The sequence below is a fragment of the Mytilus edulis genome, chromosome 9 (genome assembly GCF_963676685.1).
Source record: "Mytilus edulis chromosome 9, xbMytEdul2.2, whole genome shotgun sequence".
NCBI classification, from domain to species: domain Eukaryota; kingdom Metazoa; phylum Mollusca; class Bivalvia; order Mytilida; family Mytilidae; genus Mytilus; species Mytilus edulis.
Window position 1 is genome coordinate 1,995,751 of NC_092352.1, and position 13,920 is coordinate 2,009,670.

Sequence of the window (13,920 nt, forward strand, 5' to 3'; positions counted from 1 at the left end):
ATGTTACGTATGCACTTTCGATAGTTTGGTTGTGTAATTACACTTTTTATGACTTATAGATGAACAATTTCTGATTATGTTTCGGAATGAAATCAATTTTTCAATTTAGTGCATTTTATCCATTTGGATAAGTTGACAATGTAATCTATTTATGAGTGCTTTAATAAACCATACTAATGTTGTAATATCGCATTGCAAAATCAATTGGTTAACCTGTTATAAGAGCAGACAGTCCAGGATTTATTGGTTACCATATGAATTATCGGCAAAAATAGGAAATTAACAGTAAAACAGGTTTTGTGAAAACCGCGGGAACTCATGTAATACAAGTTTATGTTCAGAAATACTGACATTAAACAAACTATCATATAGTTATATTGACTTTTGATTGGATGGTACAAATTCACAAATATCCAAGAATATAATATTTATTGAATTTGGGGTCGTATGCCGAGGTAGGTAAAAACAAATTCTTTTCTCTATATCTAAGGCAAGCAGATAAAATAGAACGTTAGAGTCAAATCCTATAGGATGTAAAGTATGCATGAGACTTTTTCCTACGTGATTTTTTTATTGAAAAGGGGGAAGGCGGGAAACAATGAATACCGTGGTCTTTAGAATAAGAAGCAATGTTGCATATTGTTTGTTTAAATGCAGATAGAGAAATTTTCAAAGTTATTCTATCATGTGAAATTTTCCTCTAAAAAGACGTTATTCTTTTCAATGGAATTTGTCTGCTTAATCCTACATACAAAGTTCAATAATGTTTGATTATCTGTTTTTCTTGAGATTCTTGGACTTAATCCTTGTCGCTTCTCTTTTATTGCATAATTCTTTATTAACACAATATGTCTTTTAATGATCCCCCCCCCCTCCATACCATCAGTTGCGATTCAACATGTAATACATCAATAAAATTGGTCATAAAGAACATATAGACAGATAATATAAAATATAAAAAGTAATACAGTGCCAAAATTACAACATAAAGAATGATCATTGATTTCTTATAATAATGAACCGTTCTGTCATGTGAATGTATAATAACTACATTAACAAAGAAATTACAAACAAGAATTTAATATTTATTGCTGATGGAGTTTTGCGAAACATGCAGTTTTTGAAAGATTTACAACATAGATATGTTAGTTTTATTTTACTATGGCGCAGTAGGAAGTCTTAATTTTAATAACAGATACAAGTATGGACAACCAACATTCTGTAATAAGAATCACGAATCAAAAGTCATTATAAGGAAGAAATTTCCATTTTCTCCTGACGAGGAACGTTGACATATCGTCGTGTGAATATTATAATGTTATAAGTCCATTTTACAGTGGAAATGAGTTATGGGTGTCAATAGTTTCGTGCTGCAATGTTTTATCTCCCTATATATTTAACCAGGCTTAATTATCTTCAAATTTGCCTAAAACAGTAGTATTAAAATGATATATCTCCAAATACAATGTTGTATTCAGAATTATAGTGATCTAAGTACAAACCAATGAAATTGACGGATTCTGGGTCACATGACAAAAGTTTACCAATGGAGATAGTATGAAATGAGGGCATTATAATTTAATAGGACTTTATGGCACTTTCATACATAAATATAGTCTTTACATGTTGTTAATATTATTGACAAAATATAGAAATTTTCAAATGGTCCAAGTGACAGCTTTTTAATGAACAATAGCAAAAAATATAAATTTTGTTTAGCTGAAACACATACAGATCCCGTTCATATCATGTCATGAACTTAATGTCCAACTGTTATGATGATGTGCTAATTATGATTTGTTTATAAATCAGCATCCTATAAGGAGTAAAGGTGCCATTTTTGTAATTCTTTAGTTTTATATTCATAAAGTCATTGTCTAATTATTATGTGTCATTTTATTACTGTCCTTTTAGAAAAAGAATGTCCAATGACACTACATGCCCGCCAATGATCTGTATTTAAATTGACTAACAGTTTGTTCAGACACAGACCCATTATAGACTTAACCTTAAGATCATATCAAATTAATTTTTACATTCTTATCCCCATCCGTTCCAACCAATTAGGTTTTTTATGTATTTTTACAAAGTTCTTTGGCATCTGTAATAAAAATACGTAAAAATAAAATATAAGAGTCCAACTCAACCCAATATTTTCAATTTAGGTGGATGAGAATCTATCAATTAACTTGATCTGGCCTTACCCTAACTTTGGGTCTTTAGCATTGACTTTTTATTACAAAAGACAAAGTCAATAAGTCTTGACTTATTACGACCCAAGCATCAACTTTGCACCAAACAGTCCACATCATAAGCTATCTATGTACAAAGCTGCTTGATGATATCATAACTCTTATATCAAAAACTTAAACCTGAAACTTAACCTGGTTTTTTAACATTGAAATTCTATTAAGAAAGACAAAGTCAACGTGTACCTTTACCTTGCAAGGACAGACGCATAGACAGAAGAACTATACGTCCAGTTTGCCTTGCAGGCATAGCTATATAGTTCAAAGAAAACATAAGACACTATTTTAACCAACAAGATTGTGTATGGCCTTTGTTTCTACTGCCGATTTTATTCAATTTTAATGGCATATACATTGCCCAGTAATAATATTATAATGTTTTATGTCCAATACCATTTTAATTCTTTCAACTTTACTTATCACAAGATTAAAATGTACTATCTCCAAATTTGAAATATGAAATTGCCGAAATAATATATACTTGATCAGATTTCTGAAAAGGACAATTTAATCAGATGTGTTGGAACTTGTATTACGCATACTTTTTGCATAGCTCTTGTTTTATATGACTGGATATCAGACTGTCCAACTTTAAATGCCATTTTCTCAGTTTTAGAAAAAGGGGACATAAAACATTATAATATTCACACGACGATATATTGTCAGCCAAATCAGATGAGGTTAACGAACACATATTTTAGATTGCTATAGTGTCTGTGATTTGAATACCAATAAACGTTTTCTGTTCGTGATTTCCATAAACATTGTATCTGTTTTTTTGTCTTTTTCCTTGTTAATAGCTGTCTGGTGTATTGAATAAGGAAATAAATAAACGACATGGAATTATTAACGAATGTTTTGTATCTGCAAAGATATTTGGTGAAACTGTTCACTTTATTCCATATCAATCTCAAACATGCTTTTACGTAGATATACTATTGCTCAGTGTTATTAGCGCTCAGTACAAACTTCTAGACCGAGAGTTTATGAAGATTAACATAGAATAAAAATCATTCATCAGCACAAAGTTCAGATTTTGGCCAGATAGTATGTAACGATTCATACTACCATATAAAAACAGTGATAAGGAATGACAGAAAAATGAATCGAGCAATTCACATTCATTCCAAATCTATCACACCAAAACGTCATCTGAAAGTGTTACTGCATCTAGAAAATATGAGATACAGACGCTTTCCCTGTTTTATCAAACGTTGTTGCTCGTTTCAGAATAAGAGAAACGATAAAATATGTATTTATTACTTCTATGTAAATCAGAGGTAGCCATCTCTTATCGTGCGGGCTGTCGACGCTGAGATATATAGAAGAAGCCCATATCTATGTCTTGTTAAAAGTTTATTGAGTTAACAGTGGCGGATCCAGAACTTTTTCTAAAAGGGGGGGGGGGGGGGGGGGGGGGCGCTGACTGACCTAAGAGGGGACCCGCTCCAGTCATGCTTCAATGATTCCCTATATAATCAACCAAATTTTTCCCCCCTGGATCCGCCTATGGAGTATTGAAATAAATATGCAGCAGCTTTCTTGCAATTTTGAAAGCGAGATACATTTTTAATTTCTCAGCTGCATCTTTATCTATATATGTAAGAACGTACAATGTTTTTGTTTTGTTCGGACGTGTTACAGTGGAGCAAATGTGCAAGAAAAGTTTATTTCTTTAATCAGTATTTTTAAAATTAATTCTTTATTTAACAACATTATTCATATATTTTAAACTCTTCAAGTATTTTATTATTTTCTCTCATACCGATAGAAAGAGCATCATTCGACAGTCATTTTTTTTTAATGTATTTTCTACAAACACAGGCGACGTAAGAAATCAGATTTTACAACTCTACCTTCTTGTCCCTCTCTCTATTAACAGAATTGTCATTAACATAGTTTGAGATGATCTACCTGTTTATAGTTGAAAATTCTGTGATAAGTTCATGACCCCTTGCTGTCAATATTGAGTAATAGGAAGAAAGAATGAGATTCGATTTAAGCGATAAAAAGGCTGTAAAACAAATTAACTATAAACTCAAACTACTCCAAAACTATAAGTACTTCCAACCTAATATAACAAACTCATAGGTATACCCAATTTCCGTAGGATGATATATCATAAAATATGAAGTCCTACTCGCTCATCAACTGTTTTGTTGTTCCCAGGGGCGTAGCTAGAAAGAAACGATGTGGAAGCAACTACCGCCGAGCGTAGCGAGGCGAAAAATTTTTGGGACCCTATTATGCAGAATTTTTTTTTTTCGGTTTTCGGTCATAGGACGGTTAAAAGAGGAGCTATATGTAGATAAAAATTTATGAATGTAAAACTATTAATAAATCTTCTGAATATAGTAATACATAAACAACAAATATTTGTGATACAGAATTTACTCAAAATTGTCCAAAATCTGCTCTTCGGGTCTGGGCAGAAACAAACTTCTCTATTACTTTGTCAGCATTCACACTGAAATGCCGATGAACATGCAGTAATCATGGTAATGCTATGTAACTTTCGTTGTTCATTGTTGATCGTATATTTGTACATTTGATCTCAGGGCCATCATGGCATGGTAGCACTCGCGAGATGTTATAAACCAGCGTACGTGTTCGGCATCGAGCGACCTCCCAATTGAATTCGTCAAAATTACATGCTAGGTCAGTTTCGTATGTTTCAGACAATATTGAGATTTGTTCGTTTGTGATATTTCCTACAACACGATGAAGCCGTGAGATACAACACAAAGAAACGATTTTCTGATAACTTGACGCGACTCCACTCTCCAGTTGCCATATCATATGGTCTATGAACGCAAAAAATAATGAGACTTTCCAATACTGTTTTGGCGTGGTTGCAGGGTGATTGGCTCGGCCTATTTTCAACGATATCGAAGGGATCTGATAATTCTAATGCCGATTGGTACATCTCATTCCAAACTGATAAACTGTACACTGTAAAATGTGCTCCAAAACTACATATCTTAGAATAGACTGAGTATTACAAATTCAAAAGTAAAAATCTTGTAAAAGATACAAGTAACCTTCCGATTTTGTCATAATCTCCAAAAAAAAAAAAATATTTTGAAACCAAATGTCGTTATCTAATGATATTTCATCAATTAAAAAAAGTGACAACATAGGTGTTTCCTTTAACATTTAATTTATAATTTTTTATTTTGCCATTTCTTTTTTTGCATGCCGAATCAATGTGCACGCAACTTCGGAGCTACGATCTTTTTCTGAATGAACAGCTTCATCAACACTTGTAACTAGGTTGTCAAACTAATATCCGGGATAGACGGAAAAGACACCAACAGTCTCCGATTCCGATTGACAAACTCATCTCTCTCTCTTCTGCGTTTTTTTTCTTTCTTTCTTTCTTTTTTCTTTCTTTTTTTTTTTTTTTTTTTTTGTGAAAACGACGTGGATGCACGTGCTGTCGTGCCTCCGGGTAGCTACGCCCCTGGTTCCATTAAATGTTTCCAAGGTTTGTGAAATTTTCTCGAGGGGATACACAGGTATGCAGAAGCTGAGACTACTATAACACATATAGTACATATATGTTATAGTAGTCTCAGGCAGAAGTTATGAAGGAAATGATGAGGACGGAAGACAGAGGACGAGAGGTCATTCTAGAGGAGACAAAGTCACAGAGCCAAGTAGATAAATGGACAAGAGTAGACAAATGTATAATATCATTGCCATCTATATACTGTGTACCATAGAATAATTTTTGATGCATATTATAGATTAAACTCATTTGGACCACGTCAACTTGGTTATTCCCTGAAGGTTTCTCTAATTAGCAGTAATAAACCAAAACAGGACAAAACTGGTAATATGACAAAATATCTAAGAGAATAGCAATAAGAAATGATATTCTGAGGTCAAACTTCAATAGAAATCAATATTTCCTAATTACGAGAAGTCTCTGATTGGTGATTGAAGGTGAGATGATATCGGTATTTTGAAGGATGAAAAAAATAAACGGAATCCAGACACTTTGACAATAAAGGCAGATAAACAAGCATCGATTTTCCTCGGCCCAATATTCAGTCACTTTGTAACTTTAAATCTCTGTTATTTGTTTCAGCCCATAGATATAAGCTGTTTGAACTGACTGTAAGATTCACTTGATACAAAACATTCAGTTAGCAAGGCAAGCAGAATTGTTTCACAACTCAATCGGTTTCATTATAACAAACTATCGATCTCTGTAATTCAAAGAGGTAGAGAAAAAAAAATCATTTACTAGAAAAGACTTGAAATTATTCACTATTATTAGAGGATACTGTTTCTCTATCCGCAATCGTCTGAGTTCTGTCTTGAAAAAAGAGACCCGCATAGGAGTAGGTTCAGTAAGACCCATTTTTGGCCCAAAAATAGAGCAGTTTTACAAAATTGTAAAAATGTAATCTTTTAGCTATTTATTGAAAAGAAGAATGCTTCTGCTACATAAATATGGGCTGTTTTTGACAATATAATGCACATAGATCGAATACTATCATCATAAAGTCATGCTAAATTACTGAAATCTTCACAATTTCAGCATTTTAGTTAAATTTTAGACGGTTTCCGTCTTAAATAAAAGTGGCCGCATTCGTGTTCATTTATAATATTGAGATGTAAGTTTTATTTGATGATAATACATAACATAATATATATATGTTTAAAGATTGAGGATGACCACGGATGCGGCCACTTTCATTTTTGACATAAACCAACTGAAAAGTGACGTTTTTTGGCATATTTGATAGATTTTTCATTTTTAAGCTTGAATCGGAGCGTTTGTAATGACAAAATCAGTTAAAATCTTTCACAAAAACTGGTTGAATCAATTGAAATAGACACTTAATTAATTAAAAAGCGTCCAAAATCTTTCGTTAGATAAACCTGAAATTTAAGGTCAAAATCGGTCCTTACCGGACCTGCTCCTTTGTTCATTTGTTGTTTCTATAAAATCTAAATGGGTCTTGATATTTATTTACAAATGAAATTAGTTTACAAACGTTACTTTTGAATTCCAAATTATTATATCTTTTCGCTATTCCTGAATACACGACATGTACAGGTTTATACAAATAATGGGAACACAGTGTTATATTAAGTTATAGACTTTAAAAGACATTTGGAAAGTAATCTTCGGGAAGAAGCGATAAAAATATTTTTAGAATAAAAACCAATTGTGCGTACTCCTTCTTCAGATTTGTGCCCAAGAGGACAGTTCCAAAAGTAAGATTGAAGTAGACAAATGTCTAAATAAAACATAACGCTTGTTTCAAACTACCGAAGATGTGTTGGTTAAATGATGTGGATGCCAACAAATTTCAAACTTGTACAAATTAGAAATTGAACAATTGTACATTATAACAACCGATTACAAAACCTATGCGTTTTCTTTCATCAGAGATCATTCGTTATAATTATACATGTATTGTGAAAACTGATGTTTTTAATTCGTGTAATGATACATTCTAGTATCATGCACTAAATTCTGCTCCTAGTCGTATATTTTCTCTTATTTCTCCATACTTTCAAAACCGTATTTACATGATTTACTTTGTCTTTTTTCTTCATTTCCAACTTGTCTGTGATATTATACGAATGAATAACAATGACTATAATGGATACATTCATGTACACATTTATAATACAATCTATTAGTTGTCTTTAAACGTTTCTAAATTCAGAAATACTCTCTAACCTTTCTAATTCTATACTGGCATGGATTAAGAAAGCCCATGAAACTATAAATAAAGGAAGTTTCTAACGCATTGAAAAATGTTACAAAAGAGAGTAAAATCGATCAGGACTTTATTTGAAATGTCACTTTTAAATAGAATTTGTAGAGTGGTATCATCTTAACAATCTACTTAATCCTGCCAAGCTGATCTCCAAGAATCCCTGAAAAATTCAGTATTGATTTGGGCTTAAAAATGAAAAGTCAGCTATAAGTAGTTGTCAATGAAAGAGAGAAGAAAAACAATGGAATTTTCTTACATTGCGAAATCATGTCTGCAATACCTTTAAAGGGAATGAGTTGGGAAAAATGAGGGTAGGTTAGGGGACGGGGTGGGAAATGGTTATTGCGAGGAAAATCTTAAATGTTACAATCGTTTACAAGATGTAATATCTGAAATAATTCAAAACACATTTAGAAAGGGGGGGGGGGTTAAATTATAATTGTATATATTGACAATTCCACACCTGTCCCAAGACAGAAACATCCATCCTTTGTTATTTTTGTGTTTTTAAAACTTTGGTTCATTTGTTTGTCTCGAGGTTTAGTGTGGCGTCCATTTCGCTGAACTAGTATAAACTAGTGTTTGCCTCTAAAAGAAATGAACACATGGAAAAAGTATACGACTTCTGCGCTCAGTTCTAGTGACTGTTTTATAAAAGAGGGACAAGAGATACCAAAGGGACAGTCAAACTCATAAATCGAAAACAACGTCATGGCTAAAAATGAAAAAGACAAACAGACAAACAATACTACACATGAAACAACATAGAAAACAAAAAAATAAGCAACACGAACCCCACCAAAAACTAGGGGTGATCTCAGGTGCTCCGGAAGGGTAAGCAGATCCTGCTCCACATGTGGCACCCGTCGTGGACAAAGGAGACAATGCTGTGAAGTTTTAACATGTTCCATGACAAAGGGGTTTAGCATTTCTTTATTTGTTGTTCTAGTGTAAGCGACGTAAGATTATGAGTAGGTCAACACATTTCAAATAAATTACCCTTTAGTTTTTTTTTATTCAACATTCAAGGAGGACGTGTTTTTCATGTTCACTAGAAAAAAAATTAGAAAAAATTAATTGCTCGTGATTTTAGCTTTTATGGCTATAATAGGCGCAATTTAAAACAATTGACTATTTTAATGTATAAAACCTTGACCTTAAATCTACTAATATTTTTTTAATAATAAAATGATTCAATCTAAAGTCCATTTATTAGCTCCTAGATTTAGTAGGTTAATAAGATCACATGAAGATATCCAACAAAGACGCACTAAGCAATCAATAGCTATACCTGAAACTTCAAAGACATTATTGCTCATTAGCCTTTAAAAGCACGTGACAAATATATCGTCTGCTGCTGTGAACAATAACATTCATCGCAGTGTTTTCTATAACGACACAAGTATGTCATCAATGTACATCATTGGAAGCATTTAATGGAATATGACAAACATACATTTCATTTAATTGCGTGATGGAAAGAAGAACACTAATACTTATTGGATAGAACAGTCTTATCATGGTTACGCTTTGTCAATCGACAGAGTCCATCTTGTCTCGGCTAAGTCCTACATCCGTAGACAAACCAGAATCTCCGTATCTTCTACGCAAAGCAAGGTAAGAACGATTTATTTGATTCGTCTGATTTAAGCTATCAATATATATACCGATATAAATGTTTTATAATGCTAAGTTAAATCCACCTGATCTTTCTTTTCTTGACCAGACTAATGTTTTTATATGTATGGGTAAATCAAACATAAAAACTTTGTATAATAAATATTTGTATTGAATATGCTATTTCTAATCAACGACCAAGCATAAAAAATGAGTGCGGGCATTTAATTTTAATTATATTGATGCTATTTCCCCCTTTTCATAAATGAAATAGTAACAACTGTGCCAATTTTGCTGCACCAGTTGCGCATTAGACAATTAATGTTACCGATGCTCGAAACCAATACAAACAACAGAAAGCTGATAAGCCGAAGACCGAAAGAAAAGACCCAACCCAGACAAGGATTCAGATCAGTACAAGTGGGGGGGGGGACCTTCCAAGGGCCTTCATTCATACATGAATATATGAATAAGATGTGGTCTACAGCCAATCAGACATATTTCCACTTGATACCAAATAACACAGACATTAACAACTATAAGTCACTGTATGGCCTGTAGCAATGAGTTAAACCCATACCACATAGTCAGCTACTAGTATACAAGGCCCCGAAATGACAAATGTTAACCAATTGAAAGATGATGGAATACATAGTTTGAAGGCGCATCAGCCCTTTCCTAACCTAGGGAATTGTTGTTACAGTACAACAGCAGAACAAACTATAAAAATCAGTTGAAAAGGACTTAACTGAAAGCTAGTATTGGAGATGTGGGATATATATATACATGTAAATCAATGAGACCGCAACCACAAACTACAAATAAACCAAGATATTTAGTAAGTTCAAGTTCATGTTTGCCACCATCACGGCATTCTAGCCAATATTGAAAGTAACATTAAGTATGTAAATCTTAAAGTACATGAACAGAATCATCGACATGAAGTAACCGCATGTCATTAACATATTTTTATCTAATATTTCCCCATCATATATTCCAATTTCCCCCCACCGATCCTTTGCAGATCGATCTATGGATATTTTAAGTGGCTCGACCATTGTCTTTCCCTTTAATTTAGTTTGTTAGAATGGTCTTTAGAGTTTTTGATGACTGATCCGTTAACAAGATTAAGAGCGGATTACCAATTTTCAATGAATAAACCCATAACTTATGTGAGGTCCTTCGGACATCAAAATGAGAAAAAATAACCAAAAGAAAATATCAGGGACCTGAAGAAAGCTTAAACGCTCTAATGAGAAACAGTTATGACAGACAAAAGCCAACTACAATCAGAATACTACATATATATCATTTATTCTGGTATCACCTAAGTTGGACAAAGGTATACAGAAAAACACATTAGTTTACATTACATTACATATAAGAACATTTGTTGAGGAAGCATTAAATATGAGTTTTTTTACAACGGTATGATCAGTATAGCCGACAGGTTAACATCAGAGAGAATCCAGTTTGTCATTTATAATTCTAATAAATTGGCACAATTTTCGGAGTTTCGATTTCTGTTTTTGGTTCATAATAGTATTAAATTTTATAACATTACAGTTCGTTAGGTATTTATTGTCAATATGTAGTGTTCTATCTGTCAGGAGACTGCTGCATTCCATTACATAGTGGTATTCATCACCTATCGCAACTCTGCATAACGGACACTTTCTCTGTTCTCGGGGAATGTTTTGCCATCTGCCATTTTCAATCGGCAGTTTATGGTTCATTGTCCTAAACCGCGACACAGGCGTACTTTCTCTATATAGTTACACGACATGTATGCGTTTGTGCTTATAACTGTCAGAAAAACAATTTAAATCTTGTTCCAACAATAATTAGCGGCTGTGTTCTGCTCTTTGGACTGGTAACTTTGGTGTCTCTTTCACACATTACCCGTTTCCATCGTCAATTTTGTTGATAAGACAACTAAAAACCCAAACATTTAGATCATTATTGGAGTAATAGTTTAATAGATCTTCCAAGTTTTGTCCCCGTTGTGTCTACGCGTATTGTCGCAATTAAGCAATTAAGTCTGTACGTTTTCTTCCTGTCTACCTACCGTTGAAGTCCAGATATGTTTGGGAACAATTTTGTTATTTGAGTAGCCAAAACCAGAAAAACACGTTTAAAAATATTTTTTACCTATTAATTTAACAATATCCCTTCTTGTCTGATTATATTTTAATATAACCATGTATTAATAACATATAATAACTACATTAATATATTGGCGCCAGTTCTTCGTGTTATAAAGTAATCGAATGAATCATGAATAAATTGTCTTGAATGCAGTGACAAGAGGAAACTGCACATTATAATCAATATATACATGGCAGGAATAACGTTATAGAGCGTTTGTAACACAAAATCAATCTTTCTGGTCATTGCTTTATCAAAAGTCTCTTTGCCAATTATACCATCAACAAGCAAGTCGAAATTTATACTGGTGAGTGGCTATCCGATACTAATTGTGTTGAGAAGAGCATTTAAGTTTAGCATGGTCACAGATTCTATAACATCTGCAGTAGAAACAAGTTAGCGCTGTGTTTATCTATATCATTATCTAAAGAAATTCATCGATTTTCTCGTCGTTTTTATTAATATAAATATATAGTTGGAAATCTTAAAACGATATTGTTCTTATTTAAAGTGGTTGCACTAGAAATGTTTGATATGGTGAAAATGACTCAAATTAGGCTGTTAGTTTTCTCGTTTGGAATGTTTTACATTGTCATTTCGGGGATTTATATAGCCGACTATGCGGTATGGGCTTTACTCATTGTTAAAGGCCGTTCGGTGACTTATAGTTGTTAATTTCTGTGTCATGTGGTCTCTTGTGGAAAGTTGTCCCATTGGCAATCATACCAAATCTTCTTTATATATATAAGTACGTCTGAGTCAGTGACAACTATAAAACAGATTTATCCATCGGATCACCATCAATGATGGTGATACATGGCTGTGTACATTATGTATAGACATCTCCATGCCTTATATATCATGTACTGTAGTACGCCGCTAGATTAAAACTGACGAGGAAAGGTAACACACGGCCACTGAAAGCTTTATTTATGAAGCCCAGGTGGTCGTGTGGTTTGGCTTGACGGCTGCAGTGCAGGCGATTTTGTGTAACGATTGAATTTCCGGGCCGGGGGTTGGACCTCCCTTTTTTTGGACGATCAATGCATTTGAATGGGAGCATATAGTTGGAACCCCCCCTTTACTCTGGCTTTGGAACCCCCCTATTTAAAATGGCTGGATCCGCCCCTAAATGACTATAATATGCTCGCTCACTAGTATAACACAAGGGCGTTTCAGTTGGACAATGCGGGAATTAAAATTTTTGAATACTATTATATCACTATTTACTACTAAATTAAATGTTAAAATGTTTTATATTACGTCTCTATTGCTGAAATATGTCTTATTTTGATTTGCATTTTCGGATCTTGAATTTCGCCGAATTCACATTTGGTTGAAATCTTAAGAAAGCAGACAACATCCTAGTGAAAACTTAAAACCAGACGAAAAGACAAACAATAGTCCATAAAACAGTACACAACAGAGCTCTCTGAGGGAACCAGACGAAAAGATTAACAACAGTTCATAAAACATTAAAAAAAAACCAAAAAACTAAAAACAACCCAAAGTTTGAGCTCTCTGAGGATATGGTATATCAATACCAGTCTATATGTGTACTAAATGGGAACTTATTACTATATCAGACACATTAATTAGTAAAAGCTTTGACCAAAAAGGTTCAACAGTGTTAATACATTCTAGGGAGATCGTGTTTTTGTTCTTCTTGCTTTGTTGTAAGTGATAGTTATCTAAATTAAAAACCTAATGATACCAGTGTGTTACCTTATTTGATTTAAAATGTGCCATCAATATATGTTATAAATTTAATGAAAAGGTTAAAATATTCTGAAAAGCGTAAAAGAAAAAGTTGAATCTGACGTGTACTTTGAAATCCAATAATATATCATTTTACGACAGCGAATAGCATTTGCTTATCCTAATTAAATAGTTTTCTAACTTTTGCTTTTTCCAATTAGTTTTACGTGTTTCTTAACAAAAAGTTGCCTCGTTGATTTCTGTTTTGTAAAGAAATGGAATTTAAATAAGAATTTAAAACTGCAGACGATGTTATCAATGTCTGATTTCAACTCTATTGATATTCTGTAGTATGTGATTTCCATGAATTATCTTCTAGACTGGATTTGAAATTGTCTCGGAATTTGATACACAATTTACGTTATAATTACATGTGACACGAGTACAAAATAGTCAAAGAGGAA

The 13,920-nt window shown here is 33.1% G+C and overlaps 1 protein-coding gene across 3 annotated transcripts in view; it reads left to right on the forward strand.

The window, feature by feature from the left end:
* Positions 1–13,920, forward strand: part of LOC139487443 (caspase-3-like) — a 53,155-nt gene that overhangs the window by 1,943 nt on the left and 37,292 nt on the right. The window contains exon 1 of one of the 3 annotated variants that reach the window (XM_071272227.1): positions 9,338–9,610. The exons of 1 other annotated variant lie outside the window; for it this stretch is intronic. In XM_071272227.1, the coding sequence (XP_071128328.1) occupies positions 9,513–9,610 (98 nt within the window). In that variant the 5' untranslated portion in view covers positions 9,338–9,512. Of the gene's footprint in view, positions 1–9,337; positions 9,611–13,920 lie in introns of those variants that run through there. One more of the 3 variants, XM_071272226.1, reaches the window with a different exon arrangement.